Source organism: Mus caroli, chromosome 19 (genome assembly GCF_900094665.2).
Source record: "Mus caroli chromosome 19, CAROLI_EIJ_v1.1, whole genome shotgun sequence".
Taxonomy (NCBI): Eukaryota; Metazoa; Chordata; class Mammalia; order Rodentia; family Muridae; genus Mus; species Mus caroli.
The window spans coordinates 54,699,751-54,714,732 of NC_034588.1; the positions used below are offsets into that span (position 1 = coordinate 54,699,751).

The following is a 14,982-nucleotide window of genomic DNA, read 5'->3' on the forward strand; positions in this document are numbered from 1 at the left end:
ACTGTTCTGGTAGATATGGAAGAGTCCCTTCTTCCATAGCACCTAAGCTGCCTCAGATCACTGTTGGGATTCGCTTGGGACACGGGGATGGGTGTTTATGTCTTAGTTCTCAGCAGGAGACATGGGTATCTGATCACCTTCCTCGGCCCAGGGCACTCTCAGTATTGTAATAGTCTCCTGAAGATGTCATTCAAGGCCAGCCCAGCTATGTGGCTGGACAGCTCTTGCTGCCATGGGGTAGAATGAAGCCCTTTGGTGTGATTTTTTCAGGCGACTGACATTTTAAAAGTACCTACTATGGGTTATACCTACAAAGGAAGGGAATGAGCTGGGAGCAGTGTTCAGAGTGAAACTGTCAGTCTCTGGCCAGGTTCCTGGCATCTTCAATAAAATGAAAGTAGGGATGGGTAAGAAAGTTCCAGACTGTGAAGCGAGAAAGCCCAGAGAATCCCTTCTATTGATGCTGGTGCTGAACTTGGCAGCTGCCCTTGAGTAAAAATTACCTCCTCTTCATGGCAGTGGGACAAGATGCTGATACCGGCACCTGCCAGAGGCAGACAGCCCAAGTCACAGCTGTGTTGGTCAAATGAGCTTGGAGACAGACCCCAAGGGCTTCTAGGGGCCTTGATGACTATCGGCAGGCTGCTGCACTCTGCAGGCAGTTTATTGGAACTGGGTTCGTATGCCTTCCCCACCCCTCTGGGCTGGGACTCAGGACTCATCAGAAATGCAGGTGGTATATCTAGATAATCAGCCATGCTGAGCTGCCTCTTGGAAAAAGTATGGATTATCAGAGAGCTCCAGAGATATCAAAGGGATTCCCATGAGGGTGTAGGAAGCAAGGCACTAAAGTGAAAAAGAGGGATCTCAAGAGAGGGTAGGGGAATGTGTATCTGACTTGAGGCCTTCTTCTTCCACAAAATGAGCATCTGATAGAAGGAGGATGGATTTTGGCAGTATTGAGCTTAGATCAATGGGTGAAGAATAGATGAGAGGGGGTTCCATGATGTGTGTTGGCAATAACAGAAAAGGGAGGCATGGAGGATTTGGTAAGCAACGGGAAGATAACAGAACCAACCACATCTTAAGACATCTCTCCTTAGGAAATCAACATCCTGCAGGGCACATGCCAAGCCACAGGCAGTTGCAACCTCATGGGAGTAAGGCTTCTGCAGTAAGACTATTATTCCAAGGTAATGGTTCTCCATGAAGAATCCTAGAGAACAGACTTAAGCTCGCTCAATAAGAAAAGCCACGTCAAGATTCAGACCTGTCAGACAGAGACATGAGAGTCCTTGCTCGGGATAAGAGAGAAGAAATATAGCTTCCAGGGTTGTCGAAGACATATCCCATCCCTGGCTTTTTAGTTTCTAAAAGCAAAGCCCTCCATTAGTCACCCAAACATGAGTTCTAGCACTCTCTCTACAGAGGACCTCCCGCTACTTCAGGACACTGGCTTTTTTTTTTTTTTTAGAAGAATGTCTTTATCAATAAGAAACATCAGCAGAGCAAGGATCTACTGTGACTCCTTATTGCGCCTTGATTTTGCCTCGTTTCTCCGAGCCCTGTGAGCTCAGGGCAGCTGGGCCTCCTGGAGTCATGGTGCCCAGATGATGACAATTCATTTCCATCTGTTGCCACTGTCTATGGTCTTTCCTACAAAGATGGGTATCCCAAGGTCTTATTTGCTTAGATAAAGAGCACAGCCAGGACAGCAGAGAGTAGGGGCATGGATCTCAGAGACCAAGAGCAGCATCCTAAATGCAGAGCATGAGCTGATTGAAGCAACCCCCTCTGCTCTGCACTTTGACTCAAATAAGCCGTGTCTGACTATATGAACAAAAGCTTATGTTCCAAACGATGGGTCCTCTGAGTCCACCATTTTGTAAGTAATAACTGAAGTGCGTTTATGTTGGAATCGAAGGAAATAATTTGCTAATTACATATCGCCCCCACTGCTTTTACGTCTCATTTTCTATACTCACTGATTCAAACACGCTACCACCCTTTCTCATTTCTCCAACTCAGCAGATGGGGTGTTTGGGGGGTGTCTGATTTAGAGACCAGAAGGCTCATGGGAAATGTGGTGCAGTTAAGAGTGACCCAGCCTTGGTGTACAGGCAAAGACAGCCTTGTACAACACACACACACACACACACTCAACTCGGCTCTGGAGGGTCCTCATGCTGTGTTGGGATGAACTTGAAGCTGTAACTACTAAGACATTTCCATTTAGTTACAAGATATGGAACTGCCTTAAAAATAACATGGAAACCACCCTCCAAGTACATCTAGACACAATTCGCTTTACTTGTTGAAAAATAACCTATGCCATCTTTAATGTCTATATTTTTTTTATTTGAGGTTTGGAAAAAAATCAGATGTGGAAATATAAACAGCCAGCATCCCAAATTCCCTCTGTGTTGTGCACTTCTCCTCTCATGTGCTCTCTTAAAAAGACTCTCAAACACCATCTGCTCAAGGACATTCAAGGTCAAACAGAATGAATGTGCTTCTGCTCAATGTGGCTCCATCACCTTTGTCTCTCCCCGACGTAGGCTGGATTCTGAGTCACTGTGTGGACGCAACTGTCAGTTAGCAAAATCAACTTCGCAAAGGACTTTCTGTAAGGAACCCAACCTCAGCAGACGAGAACTGTCTCTGACCAGGGAAAGCAGGGAATCACTTCCGCTCATGGGCGGCGCTCCAAGAGGAAGTCGAGTGCATAACGGACGGCCGAGTTTCCCTGTTCCAGTCTTGAGACGAAGCAAGCGCTTTGTCAAGGAGGCCACAGCAAATGGAAGGCCTACATGCTTGCCTCGGTTTTGTAGCCATCTCTGACATGTCCCTAAATGGGGTCCTTCCCACTATTTTATTTCATCAGCAACTTGTTTTCAAATCGAGGATTTGGTAACTCTCAGTCGCTTTATCTCTAAAAGAAAATGCAATTTTTACTGGTGACAGTGCTCTTCAAAGTTTAATTGGTATGTTGCCTATCTATAAGCTCTTGCTGAAGTCCCCTTGTTAGCACAGGGCTCCTGTTTCCTCTCTGATCCTCTGAAGCTAATTACAGCTGCATTATACTGCAGGGGTAATCAATAGCCTCCTATGGTGGATCACATCCAATCAGACCCTTATGCCATTAGTCCAGTGGAGATATATGCATATATCTTAATTAAAACGAAAATATGATCAGTAAAAGATATGTTCCCATTCATGACTGCCATTCTGTCGAATATGTTTATTCAACATCGAATATGTTTATTCAATGTATGAGTCTTCATGGAATGTCCCACTCATCAGGTACACTTGGATGTTGGATGCATTCCCCTCAAAAACATTGTGAAGGGGGAAAAAAAGGTTGCTACTGAGTATTTTACATTGTTATTCATTAACATTTCAATATAAATGCACTTCAGACACCAGAGGAGTCCCTCCCAGGTGAATCATTATCATCCCAAAGGCAAACCTCGGAGAGCAGTGCGGGTATCAGGAGACTGTGCACCAGGGCTCCCTGCTCTGTGGGAGGGTGAGGGGCCAGATCATACTTCCAGGGCTCGAGGGAGGGAGGGAAGATTCTCTTCCCTTTTATTCACTTTGCAGGAAACATGGTTGCCAGTATGCAACCATTAACAAATTCTGAGCCTGACCATGTAAAGCAGTCTTTAGATATATGCCTAAGGGTCTGCCCAGGCAAGGAGGAGGGCTCCAAGAGATCGTGTGTGTCTTTTCTCGAGCGTCCCCTCCTGTTCTGTGTACTTGTGCCATTCAGTTCACCTTCCCCGACCCTGTGCTGGCCCTCTAGATCCATAACCTATCATTCCTTTTGCGTGTGACAGTCTGTCATGAAGGACACAGAACAAAATACAGGAGATACTTGGCGACCTTGAATCCAAACTGTTCTAAGTTGTGGTCAGAAGCAAAGAAACGTCCATGTGCCCTGGCAGGGCTCAACTTTGAAAGAGAGGGCAGCGTATCTCCATCCCATCCCTTGTGGCCAGCCAGTCCCAATCAAAGCCGTCTCTACCAGACAACATGAAAAACCCATGTACTGGGGCTATATCAACTGCCAGAAGCGCTGTCCACTGTGGCACCCTTTACAAGTATATAACCACTCCTTACATATAGGCAGCCTTGATCTCAAGATAGATAAGACATGGGCTGGCTACTCTATTTCCTCCTGCCTGTCCACAGAAATGTGTTGTGGTTTTCTGCTAAAGCACTGGGCTTCTTGGGGGCCTGCTTTTAATGAGAGCCATATGCATGAAGTTGATGCTGGAGCTAGTGTTACTGATGAGGGGAAAGGGCTGTGTGTATTAAACCATCATTAAAACATGGGGCCGGTATCGCTTGCTTTCAAAATGTAAAAAGCTAACAGTTGGAGAGCTGACAGTTGGTAATGCTTGTTCTACATGTGACCTCGTAAGGGTAAGAAGTGGTAAGAGGTGATCTTCAGCTACATTCAGCTTCTCACTCAAGCAAAGCTCAGGAGAGCGCACCAGTGAACAATCCCCGGTGCTGTGCAAGGACCACACCCACCCTCCTCTACTGGGCTAAATGACAGCTTCTACATCTGGATGTGACCAGGGACTTTTTTGTTTTGTTGGGGATCATATAAACACTCTGTGGAGAGCATACATAGAATAGTGAACGTTAGTACAAGACAGAGTCTGCAAAGTCCACTCTTGAGGCCAACCCCCAATTGTCATCCATCCACACTAGGCTGCAGTCATGTGTCTTTAGAATCCAACGCTATTAAATAAGATACGGAAGAATCTTTATCAATAGCATCTCCTCCTCCTAGCCAGCAGAGAGAACAGGGTTCAAGCTGTTAAAACTATCATCTTCATCATCATCACCACCATCACCATCAAAAACATAAGCTCAGCTCGCTTTACAGTCCAGGTTACAAACAGTCCCCTGAAGCCACACCATGCCCCATAGTCTTCTGAGTTTGGAATTAGCCCCGTAGCAGTTCTTCAACAGAAGCCTGTGAGGGCCGCAAGAAGCTTTCTTAAAAACAACAAAGGAGTTCCCGCTGGGTGAAACTGCTTCTCAACCGAGCTTTTAAAACTGGATTTTCAGATATACAAGAGGACAGGGGACAGAATACTTGGTTTTCTTTTGTCTTTTCATACTGGATGCAGCTACGATGTTTCTGCCAATGATACAGACAACAGGGCAGCCAGAGCAGTGAACACCATCACAGGCAGTGAGCTCAGACCGCAGCTGGGAGGAGCAGCCATTGATTTTGTGGTTATGTGGCTGGAGGCACCAGCGAGACCATCCTTTCCGTAATCATTCTGTAAGAAACAATGTTTTCATTATCACCCACAGCACCTGCCCACTCCCTCAGGTTGGATTTTACCCGTGTTCTCTAACTCTACTTCCCTCTCCCTAATGGCTAGCTCCTTCCCAACAAGCTGGCCTGAGTGTTAACCACTGAGACTGAACTGGCGAACTTTTAGTTCTGAGATGGGACCATGAACGTTTGTAAGATGTGGATGGATCCTTTCGATCAACTGCTAGCCAATGCTTGCTGTTTGATCTGTGATACATTCTTTCTGATGGGAAATGTTTAAACCCGGGGGTCACTGCCTTTATGTCTTTTTCTAGACTACCTAATAGCTATGACTTCCTGGCTTCCTTCTGACTCTCCCCCACCGAGCAAGGAAGGCAGGAAGACGTGTCTGGGGAAGTGTAGCCCATGGAGACACAGGTGGATCAGAATGAATGTCAAGGACAGACAGTTGCCAGAGCCTTTTTATGAATCCCTAACCAACCCACAAGAGGTTTCATAGGATCTCAGAGTTTCCTAGCATGGAACAATGGGCTTAGAGCTGAGGCTGACTTTAGCTCTGACTTTGCAGTGAATCTTAATTCAAAGGTAGTCAATACAGAGGCTGATGAGAACTTTTCTGGATCCAAGACACTATTGGTCTTCAAATATTATATATTATGTACCCATTTCCAAAGCCTATGTCCCTATAAAGAAACACAAAGAGAAATGTCACTTACATCAGAAAGACAGAGATGTGTACTGCCCGACACATTGGATTTCAGCTTCTGTGCCTGGAGAGAGACAAAGGAGAAAAAAAGCACTCAGACATAATAGGGAAGAGTAATTAATTATGATCCATTAATCAACAGTCTAGGGCAGGGCCAGATGATAAATATAGGAGACCCAACTGTGAGCCCCAACTGTAATTTATAACATTCAAGTGGCTGCCTAATAAAGAGGTAGCAGGTAAGGTTAATTTTAATTATATATTTTATTTAACCAACTGTATTATCATTTGAACATGGAATCAATATAAGAAATTAATGAGATATTTGGCATTCTTTCTTCTCAGGTCTTCAAAATACACTCTCTGGCCCTCCAGGTCTCTGTTCAGGGATGTCCCAATTCAGAGCTCAGCAGCTACCTGTCACTGGTAGCTGTCTCAGGGATGGTACAAGCAGGGGCAGGACACTGAAGAAAGAGCTTTGAAGTGGTGACTGATTTATCTTTCTGGGTGTTAATTTGGGGAAAGTGCTACTTTCAAACATCACAACAGACACACCTGCGTATTAGTAATGTAGAGACCCCTGGAAACCCTTTCCTTTGCTGATTTGTCAATGCCCCACACCAGTCAACAAACAGCCAGTGAGGAGCTCTTAATGGTTCCTAACGGTGGGTATGGGGGCAGGGAAACTGAAAGAATTCAGTCCCTGGGCCCATGGGGCTTCTTGTTTCCTGGCAAAATATTCCATGTTTGGAGTCAGAGCACACGGAGAGACTCTCAGATGGATACCCTCTGGGAAGCATAGAGCCCTACAGACCCTGTGGTGGTTTGATAAGAATGGCCTCCACAGTCTAAAGTTTGGTTCCTAGATGGTGAGCTGTTTAGGAAGGATTCGGTGGTGTGGCCTTGTTGGAGGAGGTGTGTCAGTAGAGGGGGTTTTGAGGTTTCAAAAGCCCACACAAGAACTCTCTGACGCTCTGTCTCTCACTGTCTGTCTCTCTCTGTCTCTGTCTCTGTCTCTCTCTCTCTGTGTGTGTGTGTATTGTCTGTTTCTCTCTCTCTGCCTGCAGATCAGGATATGAAGTTTTCAGCCACTGCTCCAGTGCCATAGCTGTCTCCTTTGGACATGTTGGCTCTTCAGAGCAATCATGTAACAGTAACTCAGATGCCCCAAAATTCAAAAACTGACTCCAAGGCGGTTGCTAGAAGCTGAGCAGTGAAGGCCTAAAGCTCTTTTCTTCTTAGCTGGATCAACTCCGCCATTGGGCTTATGCCCGAGGATGCAGTGGAAGGGGCATTTCCAATACTCGGACAATGACAAAGAACAGACCTTGAAAGCTACCCAGTCAGTACAACACTTGTTTTACAAACATGGACATCTTAAGCCCAGAGAAGTTAAAATGGCTGATGTGCTTGTGGGTCACAGTCATTTTTCAGTCCCTGCCTGTTGTGATTATGAAAAGATAAAGGGATATAAGGGTATGTTCTATGGGGGTGTGGTGAGGAATGGGGGAAGAGGATGTCTCAGCGGGCCCATGCCAAGGCATCCCTTCCCCCTGAGGGACCAGCCACATGACAGTATAGCATAGAAGAGAGTTTATTTAGGGCATGGGGAGGGGAGTTAAGAGAGTTGTAGAAGGTCGGGCGTGGTGGCGCACGCCTTTAATCCCAGCACTCGGGAGGCAGAGGCAGGCGGATTTCTGAGTTCGAGGCCAGCCTGGTCTACAAAGTGAGTGCCAGGACAGCCAGGGCTACACAGAGAAACCCTGTCTCGAAAAACCAAAAAAAAAAAAAGAGAGTAGTAGAGGCAGAGAGAAAGGCAGAGAGAAGGAGAGAGAAGTAGAGGCTGGCCATGACCATGTGGAGAAAGGGGAGAAGCGAATGGGGAGGAGGAGCAAGGGAGCAAGAGGCAAGGGAGAAGATCAGGAGTAAGAGAGCCCCTTTTATAGTGGGCCAGGCCTAACAGGCTGTTGCCAGGTAACTGTGGGGGTGGAGCCCAGACAGAATACCACAAGAACACTCCCCATGACACCCACCCTCACCCCTAACAGTAGCCTTTGACACCAATGGGGAGCTTGTTTATCAGGAGGGCAAGCCCTGGCAAACAGCCATCACCTTGGCATTGAGGGGGATACCTGAGCGACCAGCTCTGAGGGCGTGACATTCATTAGCAGGCTGCCTATATACTATGAGCCGCTGTGACTCAGGGAAGATATTCGAGGCTAAAAACCGACAGCAGGCTCACCGGAGGAGTAATTTGTTGACCATAATGCTACTGGGAAAGCATCATAATCTTTACCTATATTTGCATATGCCAGCAGTGAATATGAAGTAGAAACCTTTAAGCAGGCTTCAGGAACAAGACACTGTGAAGCATCCCCGGCTGCTCAAAGGTCACTAAATGTTATGTATAAGAAGATCAGAGGGGAAATTGGAAGCGGAATTACACTTACTCAAAAGCCTACTTTCAATCTGTAATAATAGGACGCCCCGATCTGCTGCCCCGCTACCTGCGGAGAATAATGTGTAGAGCACCACGTTTTATTCCTAGTCAAGTCTGGAATTGTGCCCAGACACCCGAGTGGCCCTGGATCATTCCACTCTGCCTTTTCTTCACTAGGCCTTGAGATACAAAGACAAAAGCCCCACCGAGGGATGATGCATAACTAAGTAATCTGTTCACTGACTGGTTTGGGGATGCAGAAGGACCTCTGTGCCATGATACTTGGCCTTAAGCTTTTTATTTTATTTTATTTTATTTTATTTTATTTTATTTTGTAATGTGGTCACAGGAAAGCAGCAGCACCTCAGGGGACTGTTGCAGCCCCCAAGAGTTCACAGCTGGGTGCCTGACTCTCCCTGTCACCTGACAAGCACCAGTGAGCCTGGGATTTCCTCAGTGCACTTGTAATTATGGTTCCGTCACTGTATCCCTGTCACCACGGAACCTGGTACAGCCCGAGGAGACTGTTCCCATGGTTAAATAATTACGATGGGACTTCCAGTAGCTAACCAGAAAGGGCTGCTGTCTTCCCAGGTGTCCTCATGGTTTTCCATTCATATGGGTAGACTTCTATGGCCCATCACTGAGGACCCACACTAAATAAAATGTTTCTAAACTCTCTAACAGGTCAATATGTCCACACCTAAACTGCCAGCTCTGAGAATGGATGCAGTGATTATTTACTGGCTCTGGAAAATACACTCAGAGCATCCCCAAGGTTGTACCACCTGGGGGCTCCTGTTCCCCAAACAGCATCAAATGAACCTCTAACAGTTAACCTGCAGCCTGTAGGGCCATCCTGGTGGGCATAACTACACAAAATGCCAAATCCAAGAGAGAATATGCTGCCCAACTTAGGCTTCCCATGGTAGCCTTCCCAGTGTCCACACTAAGAGGCCTGGCTTTCCACAGGCCAAGGCAGGTCTATAAATCCCGCTTTCAGAATACACTTAGCAAGCTTCCTATAGAAAAAACTGGTACTGCAGATGTCATCAGGAGTGTGAGTAGGGTGAACAGAGACATCTTGCAGGATCTACCCGAACCCAGCAGGGAACAATGTATAAAGTGGGTGGCTCTGAGTAATAAAATCAAAGGATTGCACACAGATGGGAGATGTTTTAAATCCCTGACTGAGAAGATACAGGCCTAAGGGTCCATGCAGCTCCTGGAATTAGCTACAGATCAAGTGTGATCAGCAGGCAGAGGGGCAGAGGGAGGCTCATAGGTGTGAACGGTGGCTGGCTTCGAGCTTAGGAGTCTTGTATTCAGCATGAGTCCCAGTGACCTCTAAGGATCAGAAACATGCTACTACTGACCAGAGCCTCCTGGAGAAAATCTGGGTCTTAAAGCCTGTTCTACAAGCCCCAGAAACAACCTGTTATTTCTGTTTGGTTGATTTTCATCCTGAATGTTTTTAAAAACGTCATTAAACAATCAGTCTTGCTATCAGTTATGAAAAATTCAAATGTAAAGTGGCAGGGAATCACACATCTCAACAATTGTTGAGTGATGGCTCAGTACTTATACACACACACACACACACACACACACACACCAAATACCATACACACACAGATACACACACACAGACACCTCCACTCACATACACACACACACACTCACATATATATACACCCACCACACTCACAGACACCCACCACTCTCATACACACATATAACACACACAGACACACCACACACATACCACACATATACACACCTAATACCACACACACAGACACACATACACCACACATACACACACCAAATACCACACAGAGAGAGAGACACCCCCACTCACATATACACAGCACACAGACACACATACACACACGCATCCAACACTCACACAGACTCGCATACACACACACATCACACATACACCACACACACAGCATACACACAAACATGCACACATCACACATACACCACACACACAGCACACACACAAACATGCACACATCACACACACACAGACATAGACACACATACATACACACCACACCACACACTATACACACACACACCACCTCCTGAGACTTGATACAGAGTAAACTAAACTCAAAAGTTGAAAAGCAGCTGTCATCAGCAAAGTATAAACTGGTAAAGCCAAGGTCCATAAAGATAAGCCGGCACAGCATGTGAGGGTCTGCTGTGGTTCCCTGCTTACCTGATAACGATGTCACACAGTCACCTGACTCAGAGCTCCAGCAGCCCACACCTACATGGACACTGCCCTAGCATTCTCTGGCTTTAAAGCAGGATAGGTCTCTAAAGACAGGACAAAAAGGGAAGTCTAATCTGTTTCTGTAATAGTTAATTTGAACAACTGTTACAGTAGGCTGAAAGAAATAAAGAATTATTTAATGTCCTTCATGAAAGTGTGTTTCCTATCAGTTAATTCCTGGTCCTGTGGTTTGGTCAAAGACTCCTGACTCTGCTTTGTGTGAAATGTCACCATCAAGATGCAGTACCTGGCGGTTTTCATCTCAAGGGTTAAGAAAGGCAAGTGGATGCCTTCCCGACAGTCTAGAAAACCACAGCCCAGAAGCTTGCCCTTTAGAGTCTCCATAGGCTTTGTCCCTCCAGCAGCTGTTACACAACTGCCCCTGGTGCTAATCAACAAGTCCAGGCTTGTCACATAATAGAATTTCCAGGGCTCTGTAATTGGGAGGCCAGACCTCACCAGACCCTGGCACCAGAGGGTTAATAAATGCATTAGACGCTGTTAACCTCTGGTACCTGGAGTCAGAGTGGCCTCTCTGCCTTTTTTCCCTGGCCATCAGCATTTGCAAAGCCAGTCTTGGTGCCAGTAGCACTCTAGTGCAGAACACATGGGCACACACGTAATTTATAGCTGGCAGCGGAGTCCCCACCGGCTTCTGCCCACAGTAGGCTCTACAGGACTTTGGGGACAGCGCAGGTTTGTGAGCAGCGTTGCCTGGCCTGTTTATGGAATTGGAGACTTAAAAGTATGCCCGTGCAGAGCCTGGCCTTTGCTGCCCCAGGACTCCATCTCTGTGGAGAAGCCAGTGTTTAATCTCGGGTTTTTAGGCAGCTGTCAGCCAGCAGGGCACGGAACATTTCTCTGTTCTCCTCCATGCGGGAGAAAAAGCCGTCAGTCCGTTCTCTGCTCTGACTCCAGGAAATAAAACCAGAAGAAGCTCGCAGTCCAATAGCAACAGACTGTCCAGGCTACAGGCAAATGGTCGTAATTAATGTGCTCTGGCTCCTTTCTCCCCTGCTTTACTGATTACAGAGATTTGCTATATTAGGAACCTGTTTGCCTAATGACAGAATACAAGCAATAAACAGAGAAGCACACAGGCTGTAAAACACAATCAACTCTGCTCTCGCTAAGTACCTGGCTGTATCTATCACACTTGTCAATACCAGCTCATTAGCATAGGAGCCTCTTCTGCCACATCCATGGGACTCTGGCTGGGGGAAGCCATAGCAAGAGGTCTTTCTGAAGTACTGGAGGCAAGTTTAAATGAGCATGCTTGACTTTCTCTTGCGAGACCAAATGGACAGAGAAGGGTGTGCACCTAATCCCGAGAGAAACTGAGCAGGCAAAGTTGCTACGCAGGCCCCATTTCTCGACTGGTTACTTGAGTCACAGACTCACCTGAAGATGTACATTTATAGTTAGTACTTGTTACGTAACGAGTCTACTGTGCGCTTGATCTGCATCTGCCCAAATGAGCTTCTGCAGGTAAAGAGAAAACAGGAAAGCAGCAGCCCAGGGAGAGTCCCTGCTAGGTTGTGAGCTACTGTGCTCTCAAGCCCTTCACTCTGCAGCTTTTTGACTCTGCAGTTTTTGGATTTTTTTTTTCTTCTTCTGAATTTTGGGAGAACTGGAGAGGTTTTTATTGCCAATCTGGTCACAAGCAGTTGGCCAGCCTTTCTAGCATCTCTCTCACTGTCTCTTTTGAAACTCACCTTCCCTACAAACTTGGTAACAACTACATGCAGCCACTGGCCTGAATAATTTGCAGTAATGTCGGCTTTGCAAAACAAGCGAACCCATAAATAAGGCCTGCTCAGAGCCTCTGTGCCTGGCCGTTTGTCTTCTGGAGCCTGTGCTTAGCAGGGAAGGGACCCATTTCCTTCCAGCTTCTTCCCGGAAGAAGGAAGGGACTAGGAAGTGAGCCTGGAACACCAGGAGCGTCCTTTGAAAGGGTTAACTATGGTCACACTTATCCTTTCTACCATGGAGACTGCACAGTTCACATTGACCTCCTGTCCCAGAACACATTTCACAGTTGCCTCAGCCTTAGCCAAAGGCTCTCACTGTGAGAAGCACTCAGAAGGCCTGGGAAATGGTTCTCACCCAGTACTGGTTCCCAAAGACCCAGGACAGACTCCTGAAGACCCAGAGCAGCAGGCTTTGTCAGATGCACAAGCCAAGCTTGGTCATACGGCTGGGTGCCAAACATCAATGGAGATGACTTCCTTACCTAGAGCAGGCCTGCCTCAGACCCATTGTACTGTGTTTAGACGAGGCTTCCAACAATGAGTCCTGGCGAAGTAAAAGGAAGTTGGACTTGTACAGGGTACCACAGCCTTAAAGCTGACAGGGAAACAAGGTCGGAAGTCTGGAGGGTCTGAGGGTCTGATGCCAGCCCAAGTCAGAGTTCACCTGTGCTCCTGCTACAGCTGAAGCACAAACTCTCATCCTTGACCAGAGAGGAAAGAAAGGGGAAGCTCACTCATGACAGGTGTATCCAACTCTGTTAAAACCTAAGTGCTGGGGCTGGAGGGCTGTCTCAGCAGCTAAGGACATGAGTTCTGTTCCCAGAACCCACACACAATGGCCTGTAACTCAACCCTGGAAAATCTACCACCCTTGGTCTGGCCTCAGCAGGTACCCGTACTAAACAAGGGCACCTTCTTTTTCTTGTATAAGACAAATCCACTGAACAGAATTCTCTGGCTTCTGTTTAACACAAGCCACATTAATGAACCAGGAGCTACAAGACCCATGGTTTAGTTTTCTTTTTCTGTTTTATTCATTTACTCTTAAGAGCCAGGATCTCATATAGCCCAAGATGGCTTCAAACTTGCTCAGTAGTTAAGGATGATTTCGAACCTCTGTTCCTCCTGCCTCTAGCTCTCAAGAGCTGGGATTACAGGTGTAAGACACCATGCCTGGGTAACACCACAATGGAGGTGGAGCACAGGGCTTCCTGCGTGCTAGTGCTAGGCAAGCATTCTACCAACCCTACCAAACAAGCCACATTCCCAGCCTCCAGTTTCAGTTGCTTTAAAATGGGGGAGCGTTTGACACCCACAGAGGAACTCGACTGCCATCTCCTTTTATGCATTCTATCCCTTTTCGCAGACTATTATAATTACCTTGTTTCTCACTAACCCACAGGCAATATTTTATAAAGGAATCTGCTTTTTCCTCATGTATTCAACTCAGTTTTTCTTAATTATTGCTTTTTTGTGATTCTGTTCATCTACCTGTTACATAAACAGCATCCTCACCAAAGGCCTGAGACACACTCAGCATTGGAAGCTCGTGTTTCCATCAAGCAGGACAAAAGGCGCTAGGGTTTGGATCAGGAGGGCAGGCTTGGAACATTCAGTGGCTTTGCACGTGAGTAGGTTGTCTTCTTAGAGGACTAAGGGGAAGTCAGTCAGGATGGAGTTCACCATAGTTCAGAGGTTGGTCCTGCTGCTGGTTAGATTGCTAAAGTATGATAAAAAGCACATAGGCTGCGAAATGCATGTGTGCATGCATATGCATGTGAGCATGCACGTGTGTACTATGTGTGTGCATCTATCTGTGTGTGCACGTGCTTGACACTCAGTTAGTTGCTTTCCGTCTTATTTCTTGCAACTGAGTCTCTCGCTGCACCTGAAAATCATCAGTTCAGCAGGACTGGCTGGTCAGAAAGCTCTGGGGATGGGCCAGTCTCCCCACCCCCTCCTCTAGCCCACATTGTTAAGGTTAAAGAGACAGGCCACTGGCTTTTGTAAGAGTGTTAAGGATCCAAGCCCTCATACTGTGTATCAAGTACATTACCTACTGAGCCATCTCCCCAGTCCTATGAAGTTCTTTGAAAGATAAAGACACTATCTTTAGAATTGAGTAATAGAAAAAATGCAAACTCTGAGGCTAATTTAGCTTCCATGAACATTACAGGAGAGAGAACTGCTTCGTGATCACCCTTAAGATTTTAAAAATGGATGCCACAAAAGAGACACAAGACAGACATATATCCAGGAAGACATGTCAACACTCCCCATTAGCTGAGCCATCCCTCGGGCCTCTCCATCCGTCTCCTACACATGAAAGGATGCTCAAAGCCCACGGTTGTAATTCAACACTAATGGCATGATGGTGAGAAGCAGCGTATAGACCGTGGCCTGAAGCTTCACAGGATGCTGTAGCTAGGCTTTCTTCTTGGTTTTAAAATTCCACACGATCATCTTATGTCTGTTTTGCTTTTCCCCATGTTGGGG

General features: G+C 46.5%; 1 protein-coding gene across 5 annotated transcripts in view; it reads right to left on the minus strand.

Moving 5' to 3' along the window:
- Positions 1-2,336: 2,336 nt before the first annotated feature.
- Gfra1 (GDNF family receptor alpha 1) overlaps positions 2,337-14,982 on the minus strand; it is a 224,165-nt gene continuing 211,519 nt past the window's right edge. For 3 of the 5 annotated variants that reach the window (XM_021151505.2, XM_021151503.1, XM_021151504.2), the window contains exons 10-11: positions 6,019-6,072; positions 3,222-5,303 (exon numbers count right to left, since the gene is read on the minus strand). In XM_021151505.2, the coding sequence (XP_021007164.1) occupies positions 5,148-5,303; positions 6,019-6,072 (210 nt within the window). In that variant the 3' untranslated portion in view covers positions 3,222-5,147. Of the gene's footprint in view, positions 5,304-6,018; positions 6,073-14,982 lie in introns of all 5 variants that reach the window. The other 2 variants (XM_021151507.1, XM_021151506.2) reach the window with 1 other exon arrangement.